The 17,019-nt window shown below is 50.0% G+C and overlaps 1 protein-coding gene across 1 annotated transcript; it reads right to left on the minus strand.

Annotated features, from left to right (window-relative positions):
- Positions 1-2,557: 2,557 nt before the first annotated feature.
- Positions 2,558-16,753, minus strand: BAK1 (BCL2 antagonist/killer 1). Its single transcript, XM_075614018.1, has 6 exons — positions 16,271-16,753; positions 11,379-11,481; positions 7,294-7,429; positions 6,792-6,935; positions 3,814-3,994; positions 2,558-3,422 (listed from the first exon to the last, which is right to left on the minus strand). Exons 2-6 carry the CDS (start codon positions 11,434-11,436, stop codon positions 3,324-3,326), a joined length of 618 nt encoding a protein of 205 aa, XP_075470133.1. The 5' UTR covers positions 11,437-11,481; positions 16,271-16,753; the 3' UTR covers positions 2,558-3,323.
- Positions 16,754-17,019: the final 266 nt, after the last annotated feature.

Genomic DNA, 17,019 nt, shown 5'->3' on the forward strand with positions numbered 1-17,019 from the left:
TGTAGTTCTCTATATAAATGTGAATATTTATATACACCTTTATAAGCTGATAAGATTTGATGCAATGCATAATGTGCCATGGCAATAAGGCACTCAGGTGGTGGGTTACACTTAGCTGGCCATTGCATGCAACCATACATTGATATAACCAGAGTGCCCTATTTCTTTACCAATGACCCTTCTGAGTAATGCTAATGGTACCCAGCCTGAGAGCCTTATTATAACGTACATCCTATATATGGCGCAAACCTGCATTCTAATAATCCCCTATAATTTATAGGGTGCCAGGATGTCAAGGGGTAGGGGATTGGAGGGTGTCTGGTATCCCACCCTCTCCCAGGCTCCTGTCTTCTTTCTGGCTTATCTGAGGAATGAGGCTTATCTGCAGAGCGGGCACTCTCTCTGTGTCCTTGTAGGGCAGTGGCTGGAGGAAAGGGCGTCCCCTTTAATGTGACCCTGGTGGGGAAGGGGTTAATAGGCTGCCCCTTATCCAATGAACCCTTCCGTTTATATATGTAATATTCTTCTTTAGCCCAAGTCCCTTTAGAAATCCTTCCCATATAGCCCCAGTACATAGTCTCCTTTCCCTTGTCCCCCTCTCCTCTCCATCCCCCTTTCACACAACTCTTGCCCTGTCTGTATATAGTGACCATCGGAATTAAAAATACAGATAATTACCCCCCCCCCCCCCATCCCAACACACACTGATCACAGGGATCCTTCAGGGAGAGGGTTCCTGTCCTATCAGTCTGTGAGGTTGTTTATACTTGCCATAGAGGTCAAGGTGCAATGCTTTGTATTCCCTAGTGCCAGCCCTAGAGATGACAGGCCCTGTACCGGTTCTAGATGTGCCAGGCTCTGTAACCCTGCACTGTCTAGTTCTAGAGGTGCCAGGCTCTGAATCCCTGTACCAGTTCTAGATGTGCCAGGCTCTGTAACCGTGCACTGTCTAGTTCTAGATGTGCCAGGCTCTGAATCCCTGTACCAGTTCTAGATGTGCCAGGCTCTGTAACCCTGCACTGTTTAGTTCTAGATGTGCCAGGCTCTGAATCCCTGTAACGGTTCTAGATGTGCCAGGCTCTGTAACCCTGCACTGTCTAGTTCTAGAGGTGCCCGGCTCTGAATCCCTGTACCAGTTCTAGATGTGCCAGGCTCTGTAACCCTGCACTGCTTAGTTCTAGATGTGCTAGGCTCTGAATCCCTGTAACGGTTCTAGATGTGCCAGGCTCTGTAACCCTGCACTGTTTAGTTCTAGATGTGCCCGGCTCTGAATCCCTGTACCGATTCTAGATGTGCCAGGCTCTGTAACCCTGCACTGTCTAGTTCTACCCTGCATTGTCTAGTTCTAGATGTGCCAGGCTCTGAATCCCTGTACCGGTTCTAGATGTGCCAGGCTCTGTAACCCTGCACTGTCTAGTTCTAGAGGTGCCAGGCTCTGAATCCATATACCAGCCCTAGACATCCCAGGCTTTGTATCTCTGTACAAACCCTATTGGTGCCAAGCTCTGCATCCCCTGTACCATGGCAATAAGGCATTCATGAAGTGGGTTACCATTCACTGACCGACCCTAGTGAACCGACATTGATATAAATAGAAGTGCCTTATTGCTTTCCCAATCACCCTTGTGAGCGATACTAACCGATGGTGTCAATCCCAAGTGCCTTATTGTATATCCTATATATGGGGCAAACCTGTATGCTAATAATCCCCTATTTCAGGGCGAGCGTTGGGGTAGAGGTGCCATGTTCGGTATCCCTACACTATAACGGTCTAGTCCTAGAGGTCGGCATATTGATGAGGTTTCATGCACAGTGAGAGGGGTCCCGGGGGGATTAGTACCTTGTTAGCTGCTAACGAGTTTAATCATGGTGATTAGCATCCTGAAAACAAGATGATTTAAAGGCCATTAGCAAAAACGCTCAGAGCCAGAACTATCCCCATTAACCCTGTCACTGCCAGATACCTGCAGAGCCAGAACACTCCTCCCATTAACACCTTCATTGCCAGACCTGCAGAGCCAGAACACTCCTCCCATTAACTCCTTCACTACTAGATATCTGCAGAGCAAGAACACTGCTCCCATTAACACCTTCATTGCCAGAGACCTGCAGAGCCAGAACACTCCTCCCATTAACTCCTTCACTACTAGATATCTGCAGAGCAAGAACACTCCTCCCATTAACACCTTCACTGCCAGAGACCTGCAGATCCAGAACACTCCTCCCATTAACTCCTTCACTACTAGATATTTGCAGAGCAAGAACACTCCTCCCATTAACACCTTCACTGCCAGAGACCTGCAGATCCAGAACACTCCTCCCATTAACTCCTTCACTACTAGATATCTGCAGAGCAAGAACACTCCTCCCATTAACACCTTCACTACTAGATACCTGCAGAGCGAGAACATGCCACACAATAACACCTTAACTGCCAGAGACATGCAGAGTTGTAATACTCCCCCGCTGACCTTTTATCTGGCAGACATCTCCCCCCCCCCAGGAACCCCTTGACTGCCAGAGCGGCAGAGACAGACAGACCGGCAGGACTCTCGCGAGTTGTAAAATATAGAAATTTATTGTGCTGTCTCTTGCGAGTGACGTGCAGAGACAGATCTGAGACTGCGGCAGTGAGAGAGTGCTCCAGAGAGTGCACCCCATGCTGTCTCCCTATACATGACCTGAGGCTTTACGTAATCATTAACCCCTCATTCCCCGAGACTGTAATGTTAAAGCAGCATTCCACGCTGCTTGGTTTTTCTTCTCTTACCTGAACCAGGGGCCCCCTTGGACCCATCACTTTTGGACCCAACAGAATATGTACCCACCACCATGTTTGCAGTCCAGTAGCCATACTTGTAGTTTTTGTGTGCCCAAACACCACCACCCCCCCCCCCCCCCCGTACAAATATCTCCGGAACCGAGAGTCCACAGACCATGGATGAGCTCTGAGGCATCCATCAGGTAAGAATATATTTAACTGCTGCTTTAAGAGGCACCGGGGAGTAGGGTTATACAACAGTGACTCCTTGTAGGTGGGGCTGCAGGTGAGTTATTGCTTGAGGACTCCTCAGAGGTGGGGCGTAAACAAACTACAGGCGCCTTGGGGGTGGGGTTACTAATTATTCAGTTTGGGGTGGGGGGTCACACAAGCAGAACCTGATCTTCAGGGGTGGTCTTACACCTCATGGATGGAGTCACAGCCCATTCCCTGGGGGTGCCCAGATTCGGGGCGGAGTCACAGGCTCGGGTTCTTCCCTTCAGAGGTGGAGTATCACACACAGATTTGGCTCTTCAGGGGCGGAGCCTGTGAGTGGGCGGGATCAGGAGAAACGTCGCAGCATGAACTGCAGAATAAGGGCCGCAGCCATGGCCAGGGCGACATATGTGAAGCTGTCATTTGACAATTTGAGTGTATTCACCTGAGACAAACAGAAATAAAGGGGAGGGGTGAAAGTCAGCAGGGTGACAAGTAGGTGACAACACCCCCCACATTCCTGTACTAAGCTCACCCCCCCCCACTTGTCTCCTTTTACCTCCTGCTGCACCCTCACTCACCTAAACACCCTACCCCTCTCCTCACTTACCCATCCCCCCTTCATCACTCATTCCCACTTACCCATCTTTCACTGCTTCACACACCTAGACCTTCTCTTCACTCATCCAGCCCCCTCTCAACTTCCCTCCTCCTCATTTACCCAGCTTCTCCGACCTTTCCCCCTATACTCATCCAGCCCCTGTCCTCTTCTCCTCCTCCACCTTCCCTCTCTCCCCCTCACTTTCCCAGCCCCCTTCCTGCCCAACATTACTTACCCAGCCCCCGTTCCCTACTATCCACCGTGCGATACTGCTCTCCAACACAAATTTAGCCAGGCATTTGGCAATTTTCCGGAGGAATCCGCGATGTCCCTTCTGGAAAACGTAAACCGCCATCCGGTAACCGAACCCCAAGAGAGTCAGCACCCGGCCCCAGTTCATCCCCGTTTCGCACAGGCTGCAAGAGAGGCGGTGGAAGTATTAGTGATGGTCGCCAGGCTTGCTCGGTGCACCACAGAGTGATGGGGGCCGGAGACGTGGATTGGAGAGGGAGAGAGGGAAAGAAAAAGAGTGAGATGAAGAGAGAAAGATGGGGAGAGATAGGAGGGGGGGGGGGTTGGCGAGAGACAGAGAAGGATGGAGAGAGATGGAGAGGAATGGAGAGAAAGAGAGAGGCATGGGAAGAGAGAGGAGGGGGGTGGCAAGAGACAGATAGGGATGGAGAGGAATGGAGAGAAAGAGAGAGGCATGGGAAGAGAGAGGAGGGGGGTGGCAAGAGACAGAGAGGGATGGAGAGAAAGAGAGAGGCATGGGAAGAGAGAGAGGGATGGAGAGGAATGGAGAGAAAGAGAGGCATTGGAAGAGAGAGGAGGGGGGTGGCAAGAGACAGAGAGGGATGGAGATGGAGAGAAAAGATAGGGGGACGAAGAGAGAGGGATGGAAAGAGAGGGATGTTTGAGAGAGAGAGAGAGAGAGAGAACACAGAAGAGAGAAAAAATAAAGTACGAGGGGGAATAAATATAGCGAGAAATGTAGCAAAGGATGAAAAGAGAGAAAAAGAGAAAGGTCAACATAGAGGAAAGGGTGCATAGAAAGAGGAGAGAAAAAAAAGGGGAGAGATAAAAAGGGGGGGGGGAGAGATAAGTGTGACGATAGTGAGGGTTTGGCCCGGGATTAACGGGGTTACCCCCCAAGAGCCCCCTCCAACCTCGCCAGGGAGACAAGGGGTTAACTGGGCTGAGGCCCAGAACTGTGACTTAACCCTTGTTAAATAACATGAAAATGCTTATTCCCCTGTGTAAATGTATTGTTGCGGGATCAGTGTCTGCATAACACACCCACTGGGTCATAAGGGGAACCCCCCAAGTACACACATATTAAAAATATAACTTTGTCATAAGAGGAACATATATTTTGGATAAAGTGACTTTTTGCAGTCTTACAGGCCAAATGCTAACTACCTCTGCGTACCAGGACCAAATGGTTTGACTCATGAGTCTATTCACGTTTGATATGCAAGCTTCCTCTCTGGAAGTGCATATCCAAAAGGGAGGTGTGAATTGGCCAGTTGGATGCTAAATAGGACATCCTGCTAGAATTTAGCCTGGCTTCACAGGGGAATTGCTATGCAAGACCCAGGAAGGATCAACAGGTAATTACCTAGTTGGTTATGCGAGAAGCTACAAGCCTACTTCAAAAGGTTTTATTGATGGGGGTAGGGGTGGAGCTACCCAAGAAGGGAATCAAAAGGAGTAACCTTATTAAATATAAGAATATTATGAGATGTCCTTGGCTGAAAAGGATAAGAATTACATATTTGTATTCGTGGGACTTCCCCGCCACCAACCGTTACAAACACTTAATATCTGGCCCTTAGTGGCTGCCAGATATTAATATCTCTATTAATTTTCATATTACACTGTAATGTTCGGTCTCTCTGCGAGCGTCAGGTGGGACGGAATGTATTAATATATCTCACCTGACTGTATGTATTACTGAACTCAAGTTATGAGGTGATTTGCAGTAAATATGAAATTTTGGTTGAGTTCTGAGAAACTGCAACCCCCTGCTATGATAATGAGCAGGAATGCCAGAATTTACAAGCCTCGTCATCAAAGGCTAAGTGGCTAATTGCTTATGCTTGGCCCAACGGACAAAAGGAATTAACCAGAGTAAGTGTAACTTTTCACACTGGACCCTGGAAGCCCAAAGTCAGCTTCAAAAGCTTCAAAGGGGATTTTACTAGACGGCACGGCGCCGTAAGCTGGGATGCAAGGGTTAAAATGATATATAAGTCAGAGCCACCCTTTTATCCATGTTGTTTTGCAAGTTCTTCAAGTGTTCAGTCTGTTCTATACCATCTTGTTTGCTGAGAGAAACGCTATGCACTGTCTTCCTGCCAGAGGTCTTTTCATGTCTTTGGTGTCTTGATGACTATGAAGAGTGCTGTATGAACTGCCAGTCCAGCTGTGACTGCTTCATCATTTCCATTCTACGTAAGTGTCTATATTTTGCCTGTTATTTGTATAATCTGTTGTGTTCACCTTTATCAAGGAATAAATTACATTTTATCATATCTAAGTCTCGTCCCAGTTCAAACCCAGGTATATATATATTTATATATAGTTTTGGTGTAAATTACAACCTGTCACAAGCTACCGTGACAATAAGGAAAGAGACATAAGGGGGAGGGAAACAACAACGAGAGGAAGAAGTAGAAAAAGACTGCGGGTGCTGTGATTACCTGGAGCTGGAGTTTGAGGCCTTGGCCCATAGAGAGAGGAGGGAGGCAGGAGAGAGAACAGAGAGTTATATCAAACCCCCCCACCCCCCGCTATTTCAGTACGCTATTTCAGTACGAGCCTTCCACACATACACAGCACCCACTGCTATTCCTGTACTTCCTTTCTACAAAAAGACAGCACCCTGTTATTAAGGCGCTGACCACCACACACACAGCACCCTCTGCTACTCCAGTACTGACTCACAGACACACGCACAGCACCCTCTGCTACTCCAGTACTGACGCACAGACACACGCACAGGCCCCTCTGCTATTTCTGTACTAAGCTTTCTCACACACACAGCACCCTCTACTGCTCCAGTACTGACGCACAGACACACACACAGCACCCTCGGCTTCTCCAGTACTGACGCACAGACACACACACAGGCCCCTCTGCTATTTCTGTACTAAGCTTTCTCACACAGCAACCTTGGTTATCCCAGTACTGACGCACAGACACACAGGTTACCTGGACGCAATCTTTTTGAAGTAGTCGTAGGCATTTTCAAGGTTGGGGTTCAGGGTCCTCAAGATGTTATTAAATTCGTCCTCGTATCGCCGATTAATGTCGTCCCCGATAATTGCCAACTGATGTCCCACCCGGTCCAGTGTACTGTGGGAGGGAAGAGGTTAAAACCAGCTCATGAGTGCCTTATTGCCCCTGCCTCTAATTGCAGCTACCCAGCTGCTGGGTGCCTTATTGCCCCTAAAACATCTTATTGCAGTAACCCAGCTCCTGATTGACTTATATACCTCTGTAACCTGCTATTGCAGTAACCCAGCTCCAGAGTGCCTTATTGCCCCTGTAACCTGCTATTGCAGTAACCCAGCTCCTGAGTGCCTTATTGCCCCTGTAACCTGCTATTGCAGTAACCCAGCTCCAGAGAGCCTTATTGCCCCTGTAACCTGCTATTGCAGTAACCCAGCTCCAGAGTGCCTTATTCTCCTTTGCAGTTACCCCAGACTGGTACCTGCCAGGCTCCTGTCTCGCCTCCTCAATTTCAGGGTTCAGGGGGCCGGGGTTTTCGCTCTCCACCCTCTCAAGGTGTGAGAGGTGATAGGTGTAACTCAGGAACACGTCTTCTGTCTGCTCCCTCACCTGCTCCTCTGTGCAACAAGAAGATCCCAGTTATAAAAACACTCCTCATAAGAATACATAAGAGCCTAAAGGTGCCATATGCTGTATCCCTAGGCCAGACCTAGAGGTGTCAGGCTCTGTGTTCCCTGCACCAGCCCTAAAAGTGCCAGGCTCTGTATTCCCTATGCCAGCCCTAGAAAATCCAGGTTTTATATCCTTGTGCCAGATCTAGAGGTGCCAGGCTCTATATCCCCATCTAGTGCTAGAGGTGCCAGGCTCTATATCCCCATTTAGTGCTAGAGGTGCCAGGCTCTATATCCCCATCTAGTGCTAGAGGTGTCGGCCTCTATATCCCCATCTAGTGCTAGAGGTGCCGGGCTCTATATCCCCATCTAGTGCTAGAGGTGCCGGGCTCTATATCCCCATCTAATGCTAGAGGTGCCGGGCTCTATATCCCCATCTAGTGCTAGAGGTGTCGGCCTCTATATCCCCATCTAGTGCTAGAGGTGCCGGGCTCTATATCCCCATCTAGTGCTAGAGGTGCCGGGCTCTATATCCCCATCTAGTGCTAGAGGTGCCGGGCTCTATATCCCCATCTAGTGCTAGAGGTGTCGGCCTCTATATCTCCATCTAGTGCTAGAGGTTTCGGCCTCTATATCTCCATCTAGTGCTAGAGGTGCCGGGCTCTATATCCCCATCTAGTGCTAGAGGTGCCGGGCTCTATATCCCCATCTAGTGCTAGAGGTGCCGGGCTCTATATCCCCATCTAGTCCTAGAGGTGCCGGGCTCTATATCCCCATCTAGTGCTAGAGGTGCCGGCCTCTATATCTCCATCTAGTGCTAGAGGTGCCGGGCTCTATATCCCCATCTAGTGCTAGAGGTGCCGGGCTCTATATCCCCATATAGTGCTAGAGGTGCCGGGCTCTATATCCACATCTAGTGCTAGAGGTGCTAGGCTCTATATCCCCATCTAGTGCTAGAGGTGCCAGGCTCTATATCCCCATCTAGTGCTAGAGGTGCCGGGCTCTATATCCACATCTAGTGCTAGAGGTGCCAGGCTCTATATCCCCATCTAGTGCTAGAGGTGTGGGCCTCTATATCCCCATCTAGTGCTAGAGGTGCCGGGCTCTATATCCCCATCTAGTGCTAGAGGTGCCGGGCTCTATATCCACATCTAGTGCTAGAGGTGCCGGGCTCTATATCCACATCTAGTGCTAGAGGTGCCAGGCTCTATATCCACATCTAGTGCTAGAGGTGCCGGGCTCTATATCCCCATCTAGTGCTAGAGGTGCCGGGCTCTATATCCACATCTAGTGCTAGAGGTGCCGGATTCTATATCCCCATCTAGTGCTAGAGGTGCCGGCCTCTACATCCCCATCTAGTGCTAGAGGTGCCGGGCTCTATATCCCCATCTAGTGCTAGAGGTGCCGGGCTCTATATCCACATCTAGTGCTAGAGGTGCCAGGCTCTATATCCCCATCTAGTGCTAGAGGTGCCGGGCTCTATATCCACATCTAGTGCTAGAGGTGCCAGGCTCTATATCCCCATCTAGTGCTAGAGGTGTGGGCCTCTATATCCCCATCTAGTGCTAGAGGTGCCGGGCTCTATATCCCCATCTAGTGCTAGAGGTGCCGGGCTCTATATCCACATCTAGTGCTAGAGGTGCCGGGCTCTATATCCACATCTAGTGCTAGAGGTGCCAGGCTCTATATCCACATCTAGTGCTAGAGGTGCCGGGCTCTATATCCCCATCTAGTGCTAGAGGTGCCGGGCTCTATATCCACATCTAGTGCTAGAGGTGCCGGGCTCTATATCCCCATCTAGTGCTAGAGGTGCCAGGCTCTATATCCCCATCTAGTGCTAGAGGTGCCGGATTCTATATCCCCATCTAGTGCTAGAGGTGCCGGGCTCTATATCCCCATCTAGTGCTAGAGGTGCCGGCCTCTACATCCCCATCTAGTGCTAGAGGTGCCGGGCTCTATATCCCCATCTAGTGCAAGAGGTGCCGGGCTCTATATCCCCATCTAGTGCTAGAGGTGCCGGGCTCTATATCCCCATCTAGTGCTAGATGTGCCGGGCTCTATATCCCCATCTAGTGCTAGAGGTGCCGGGCTCTATATCCCCATCTAGTGCTAGAGGTGCCGGGCTCTATATCCCCATCTAGTGCTAGAGGTGCCGGGCTCTATATCCCCATCTAGTGCTAGAGGTGTCGGGCTCTATATCCCCATCTAGTGCTAGAGGTGCCAGACTCTATATCCCCATCTAGTGCTAGAGGTGCCGGGCTCTATATCCCCATCTAGTGCTAGAGGTGCCGGGCTCTATATCCCCATCTAGTGCTAGAGGTGCCGGGCTCTATATCCCCATCTAGTGCTAGAGGTGCCGGGCTCTATATCCCCATCTAGTGCTAGAGGTGCCGGGCTCTATATCCCCATCTAGTGCTAGAGGTGCCGGGCTCTATATCCCCATCTAGTGCTAGAGGTGCCGGGCTCTATATCCCCATCTAGTGCTAGAGGTGCCGGGCTCTATATCCCCATCTAGTGCTAGAGGTGCCAGCCTCTACATCCCCATCTAGTGCTAGAGGTGCCGGGCTCTATATCCCCATCTAGTGCTAGAGGTGCCGGGCTCTATATCCCCATCTAGTGCTAGAGGTGCCGGGCTCTATATCCACATCTAGTGCTAGAGGTGCCGGGCTCTATATCCCCATCTAGTGCTAGAGGTGCCGGGCTCTATATCCCCATCTAGTGCTAGAGGTGTCAGGCTCTATATCCCCATCTAGTGCTAGAGGTGCCGGCCTCTATATCCCCATCTAGTGCTAGAGGTGCCGGGCTCTATATCCCCATCTAGTGCTAGAGGTGCCGGGCTCTATATCCCCATCTAGTGCTAGAGGTGCCGGGCTCTATATCCCCATCTAGTGCTAGAGGTGCCAGGCTCTATATCCCCATCCAGTGCTAGAGGTGCCGGGCTCTATATCCCCATCTAGTGCTAGAGGTGCCGGGCTCTATATCCCCATCTAGTGCTAGAGGTGCCGGGCTCTATATCCCCATCTAGTGCTAGAGGTGCCAGCCTCTACATCCCCATCTAGTGCTAGAGGTGCCGGGCTCTATATCCCCATCTAGTGCTAGAGGTGTCGGGCTCTATATCCCCATCTAGTGCTAGAGGTGCCGGGCTCTATATCCACATCTAGTGCTAGAGGTGCCAGGCTCTATATCCCCATCTAGTGCTAGAGGTGCCAGCCTCTATATCCCCATCTAGTGCTAGAGGTGCCGGCCTCTATATCCCCATCTAGTGCTAGAGGTGTCAGGCTCTATATCCCCATCTAGTGCTAGAGGTGCCGGGCTCTATATCCCCATCTAGTGCTAGAGGTGCCGGGCTCTATATCCCCATCTAGTGCTAGAGGTGCCGGGCTCTATATCCCCATCTAGTGCTAGAGGTGTCAGGCTCTATATCCCCATCTAGTGCTAGAGGTGCCAGGCTCTATATCCCCATCTAGTGCTAGAGGTGCCGGCCTCTATATCCCCATCTAGTGCTAGAGGTGCCAGGCTCTATATCCCCATTTAGTGCTAGAGGTGCCAGGCTCTATATCCCCATCTAGTGCTAGAGGTGCCGGGCTCTATATCCCCATCTAGTGCTAGAGGTGCCGGGCTCTATATCCCCATCTAGTGCTAGATGTGCCGGGCTCTATATCCCCATCTAGTGCTAGATGTGCCGGGCTCTATATCCCCATCTAGTGCTAGAGGTGTCAGGCTCTATATCCCCATCTAGTGCTAGAGGTGCCAGCCTCTATATCCCCATCTAGTGCTAGAGGTGCCAGCCTCTATATCCCCATCTAGTGCTAGAGGTGTCAGCCTCTATATCCCCATCTAGTGCTAGAGGTGCAGGGCTCTATATCCCCATCTAGTACTAGAGGTGCCAGCCTCTATATCCCCATCTAGTACTAGAGGTGCCAGACTTGGTGTATTGTCCTAGATATTCCCTCACCATCAACCTGTAGCTCGGCCTCTTCCTCCGTTGTCTCTCCGTTACCCCCGGACGCCATGATGTGGGGAAAGACAGGTGGGGGGGGCGAGGGGTCGGTGTGCTCCTGGAAGAGGGGGAAGAGTAAAAGCTTGTAATAGCCCCCATACATCCCCTATAGCCCCAGTTCCTATAGTAATCCCCTTTAATTTCCCATTAGCTCAGTCTCAATACAAATCCATTTGACTTCCGTTATAGCTCCAATTCATATAGAAATCCCCCTTTACTTCCCCTACAGCCCAACCCCTTATAGAAATCCCCTTTACTTCCACTGCAGCCCAGTCCCTACATACATTTCCTATACTTTTCCTGTATAGCGCAGTCCCTCTATAAATCTATTTTACTTACCCTAGTGCCCCAATCCATATAGAAAAACCTTTTAATTCCCATATTGCCCAGTCCCTATAGAAATTCCCTATACTTCTCCTACTGTAAAGCCCAGTCCCTTTAGAAATCCATTTTACTTTCAATATAGTCCCAATACATATTTTAAAAAAACTACTTCACCTATAGCCTCGCTCCCTATAGAAATCCCATTTACTCCCCATTCCTTATAGAAATCCCATTTACTCCACCTATAGTCACAGTCCAGGTACAAATTCCCTTTTATTTGTATGTATGTCTTTATTTACAGTATATAGAGCCATTAATGTACATAGCGCTTCACAGCAGTAATACACGTGACAAACATATAAATGACAAATAGTACAAATAACAGATCATGGGAATAAGTGCTTCAGACATAAACGTAACATTTAGGAAAAGGAGTCCCTGCTCCGAAGAGCTTACTATCTAATTGGTAGGTAGGAAGGACGTACACAGAGACAGTAGGAGGGCATTCTGGTAAGTGCGTCTGCAGGGGGCCAAGCTTCATGTATGAGGTGTAAAGAACTGTATCAGTCATGGAGCTACTCATATGCTTCCTTAAGCAGGTGTGTTTTAACGTGGGTCTTTAAGGTGGACAGAGAGGGTGCTTGTCGGATATTGAGGGGAAGGGCATTCCAGAGGTGTGGGGCAGTCAGTGAGAAAGGTTTAAGGTGGGAGAGGGCTTTAGATCCAAAAGGGGTAGAAAGAAGACACCCTTGAGCAGAACGCAAGAGTCGGGATGGTGTATAGTGAGAAATTAGGGCTGAGATGTAAGGAGGGGCAGAAGAGTGTCAAGCTTTAAAAGTGAGGAGAATTGAGTGTGTGATACGGGATTTGATAGGAAGCCATGAGAGGGATTTCAGCAGGGGAGACGCTGAGACAGATTTAGGAAAGAGTAGAGTGATTCTGGCAGCAGCGTTTAGGATAGATTGTAGGGGAGACAGGTGAGAGGCAGGTAGGCTGGACAACAGGAGGTTACAATAATCCAGACAGGAGAGAATAGGGGTCTGTGTCAGCGTTTTAGCAGTCAAGCAACAGAGGAAAGGGCGTATCTTTGTAATATTGCGGAGGAAAAACTACAGGTTTTTAGCTGCCTTTTGAATGTGAGAGGAGAATGTGAGAGAGGAGTCGAGTGTGTGACCCGTAGGCAGCGTGCGTGTGCTACTGGGTGAATGATAGTGCTTCCAACAGTAATGTGGAATGAGGTAGTAGGGCCTGGGTTGGGAGGAAATATGAGTAGCTATGTTTTTGCCATGTTAAGTTTAAGTCGGCGGAGGGCCATCCTGGATGATATATCAGAGACATTCAGAAACTTTGGTCTGTACAGCAGTTAACAAACAACACACAGAACCCCAGCAAGCTAATTTTAGTAACCCCTGAGACACTGAAAGTATGATGGGAGAGGTAAGAGGAAATCCAGGATAGAGCTTTATTACAAATACCAAGAGTATGGAGAATGTGAAGGAGAAGAGGGTGGTCTACAGTATCAAATGCTGCAGAGAGGTTGAGTAATATGAGCAGAGTGTAATGACCTCTGTCTTTGGCAGCATGGAGGTCATTAGTTATTTTAGTGAGGGCTGTTTCAGTGGAGTGAGCAGTGCGGAACCCAGATTGTAGAGGGTTTAGGAGAGAATAGCTGTTGAGAAAATGGAGCAAGCGAGAGAATACAAGACGTTCAAGGAGTTTAGTGGCAAAAAGCAGGAAGGAGACAGGACGATAGTTAGAAAGCCAGGTAGGGTCAAGCTTGCTGTTTATGAGTAATGGTATAACTGTAACATATTTGATGGAGGATAGAAAGGTACCAGAGTAGAGGGAGGTGTTAAAAATGTGTATCAGCATAGGGATTATAGTAGGAGCAATAGGTTTTAGGAGATGGGAGGGAATGGGGTCAAGAAGACAGGTGGTAGAGGGAGAAGAGGAGATCAGCAATGACACATCCTCCTCTGTGACAGCAGAAAACGTCAAGGAAGGCAGGAGGTGAGTTAGGAACAGGTGTAGGATAGTAGGAGGAAACAGAAGGGATGTCCATCTTTTCCTTGAAATAGGTCGGCAAAGTCCTGAAGTGAGATTGAGGAAGAAGAACAGAGAGAAGAGGGTGGTCTGAGTAGGGAGTCAAAGACAGAGAATGTCGTCGTGGATTAGACTTGTGCGTGTTGATTAGTGAAGAAAAGTAGGTTTGTTTATCTTGAGAGAGGGCAGAGTTGAAACAGGATAGCATAAATTTGTAGTGCGGAAGTCTTCCAGAGGCTGAACGAGTGCATGAAAACAGCATGCCCGTGTGGAAATGTAGCCAGGGTCTGGGGTTAGAAGGGCGAGAACGGCAGAGAGAAATCAGGGCATGTAGATTAAGATTATTTCCCCTAAAGCCCTGGTCTCTACAGACCAGGCTTTCAAATACACATTAATATGCACGCACATACTCCCACAGACACCACACACACCCCAACTATTTACTGCTGCTGTTTCAGAGGAGATAAACCTGTTCTGTTTAACCCTCGGAGTGCTAAATAAATGTTTCATGCTATTGACCTCACAATACCTCCATTATAAATACAGACAAATATATATATATAACAAAGTGAAAAACTAGGCTCATCTCAGTCGAGTTTATCAATTAGGATGTTCAGATGTGTGCATGCATAGGAATAATTAATAAAGTACATCACCCAAAACTGGAACTGTGACAAATATAATGGGATTAGATTGGATAAAGATGCAGCACCACGCAGGTAAGTAGCAAGAAAAAAAGTGTAGTTAGAGGTCCATACAATGTACCGTTTCGGTCCTCACAGGGACCTTCTTCTACCCGGAGAGCTGGGGTGCGGTCACTACCTCCAGTGCTACCGAGTGATGATTCAAGTCGCGTGGCATTAGAAGGTCTCATACAATGAGGACGCATGGGGCTTCGCTTTTGTATAATGTTTATTGAACATTGGCTGCAGACAGTAACTTCTCCCTGGTTCCCAGATACCCACTTCACAGGAGCACAGGCTTCTGTGGGGAGTGGCTTCCCAGAGGCAGATGACTGACCTTTGAGGTGGACATGGGTCCCTTTCTCCAGCAGACAAAGTAGGTGTCTATGCTTTCATGGTCCCTCGTCTAAGACCTAACCTGTTCTTCCCGTGTCTATGGGAGTCCTTTGGCCCAGTAGACCGACAAACCCCACGTGGGCTCTGCACCCAACAGTCAGAACTCCTGCCATCCAGTTTGTGATCAGTTTGATTATTCCTAATTAACTAAATCTAACCCTATTACATACAGCCTACCTAAGCCACTCCCCCCAGCTAAGACTGGCCAGGTCTCTATCTAGGAGGTGCTATCCCCTTGATCAGGGGGCGCCAGAGATTTTCTGGGTGGGTGGGGGCGCGGCGCTTACCGAGGCCCTGCGCTCTTCCCCACAACATTTAAATTAAATGCCAGGGGAGCGCGAAGCCTCTAAGGCCATGTCCATAGAGGGGGAGCAGTGCTGAGGCGCGCTGACGCCGAGGCTCGCCTGCTGAAGCCTGTGCGATTTCATGGACTTGCAGACGAGCCAGCGTGCGCGATCGGGAGGCGGGGCAGTGACGTCGCTGGCCCAATCGCCCGCGACGCACCGACGTCAACGTCACGGCGCCGTGACGTTGACGCTGCTTCGCGCTGATTGGATGTTTTCAGCCGACAGCGCGCTGAAAAACAGCTTGGCTGTCGGCTGAAAAATCCAACTCCTCAGCACGCCTGCGGACGCTCGCGTGAGCCCTCTAAAGACGTCCTCATTGAGGATGCCGGGGCTCGGCTCAGCGCTGCTTGTCCTTCTATGGACGTGGCCTAACTCCCTCTTACCTGCTCTCAGCTGGCAAATGACACCACGTCGTCACATGACGTTGTGACGTCAAATGGCGCTGCCAATGCCGGAGAGAAGGTAAGAGGGAAGGGGGTGGGTGCGCGGGCAGGGGGGCGCAAAGAAAAAAGTTTGCTCAACCCCGCCCTAGATTAGTGTTTTTCAGCCAAGGTTTCTAGGAACCCTCGGGCTCCCCAATAGATTTCCTGCCATTTTCAGGGCATTTGAAAATTGTATCTAATACAGAAGAATTTACAATGATCGCAGAGTTGCTATTCAAAAGGGTTGGGGGTTCCTCAGAATTTCACTTAAGGTTCCTTAACCCCCAAAAAAGGTGGGAAAATCGTCCATTAAAGTGACCTAGTGACGCGATGCTCTGGCAGGTAAGGGGTTAACGGAGCGACGCGCTGCAGGGCTCCACCCAGGGAGAGTTATTATTGGAGTGACGCTCTGCTAGGGACAGGGATTAAAGGCGCGAAACTCCGCAGGGCTCCGGCAGGGGTGAGGTTAAAGGCGCGAGACTCCGCAGGGCTCCGGCAGGGGTGAGGTTAAAGGCGCGTGACTCCGCAGGGCTCCGGCAGGGGTGAGGTTAAAGGCGCGAAACTCTGCAGGTCACGCACGGTTTGAGCCCAAGAGCTGACACTCGATCCCCCTCTCCCCGATCCCCACTCACCCTCACTTCGGGATTCCTCTCCCTGTCAGGGGAGCCGCGAGGCTGGAGCTCAGCAAAGTGATGAGGAAATGTTATCCGCCTCGGTCCCTCCCAGGGGCAGACAAGGGGGTTGTGCCGAATACCTTAACCACTTCACAGCCAAAGATGGCTGGCAGCAGCAGGGCAATGCAGGGACAGCGCCCGGTCACGGACAGATGACAATGACAGAGACGGGACAAGGAGGAGCGGCAGCCACAAACACAAGGGAAAGTGAAAGAGAAAATAAACAGTGAGGAGCAGGAAGGGCAGAATGACAGAGACAGAGCAGTGACACAGCGGAGGGACAGTCACAGGAAGGGACAGAGGGGACAGAGACAGAGCAGTGACACAGCGGAGGGACAGTCACAGGAAGGGGCAGAGGGGACAATAACACAGCGGAGGGACAGTCACAGGAAGAAACAGAGACAGAGCAGTGACACAGCGGAAGGACAGTCACAGGAAGGGGCAGAGCAGTGACAGTGGAGGGAAAGAGCAGAGGGGACAGAGACAGATCAGTGACACAGTGGAGGGACAGTCACAGGAAGCATCAGAGGTGAGGGGACAAAGCAGTGACACAGTGGAGGGACAGTCACAGAAAGGCGCAGAGGGGACAGAGACAGCAGTGACACAGCGGAGTGACAGTCACAGGAAGGAGCAGAGGGGACAGAGACAGATCAGTGACACAGTGGAGGGACAGCCATAGGAAACATCAGAGGTGAGGAGGCAAAGCA

Source organism: Ascaphus truei, chromosome 9 (genome assembly GCF_040206685.1).
Source record: "Ascaphus truei isolate aAscTru1 chromosome 9, aAscTru1.hap1, whole genome shotgun sequence".
NCBI classification, from domain to species: domain Eukaryota; kingdom Metazoa; phylum Chordata; class Amphibia; order Anura; family Ascaphidae; genus Ascaphus; species Ascaphus truei.

Excerpts from the sequence above, each read along its gene's own strand:
- BAK1 (XM_075614018.1), bottom strand. The coding sequence starts at position 11,436 with ATGGCGTCCGGGGGTAACGGAGAGACAACGGAGGAAGAGGCCGAGCTA. Across the intron at positions 3,995-6,791 it reads TTCAAAAAGATTGCGTCCAG|CCTGTGCGAAACGGGGATGA; the intron begins GTAACCTGTGTG and ends CCTCTCTTGCAG. Across the intron at positions 3,423-3,813 it reads TAGTAGGGAACGGGGGCTGG|GTGAATACACTCAAATTGTC; the intron begins GTAAGTAATGTT and ends TGTTTGTCTCAG.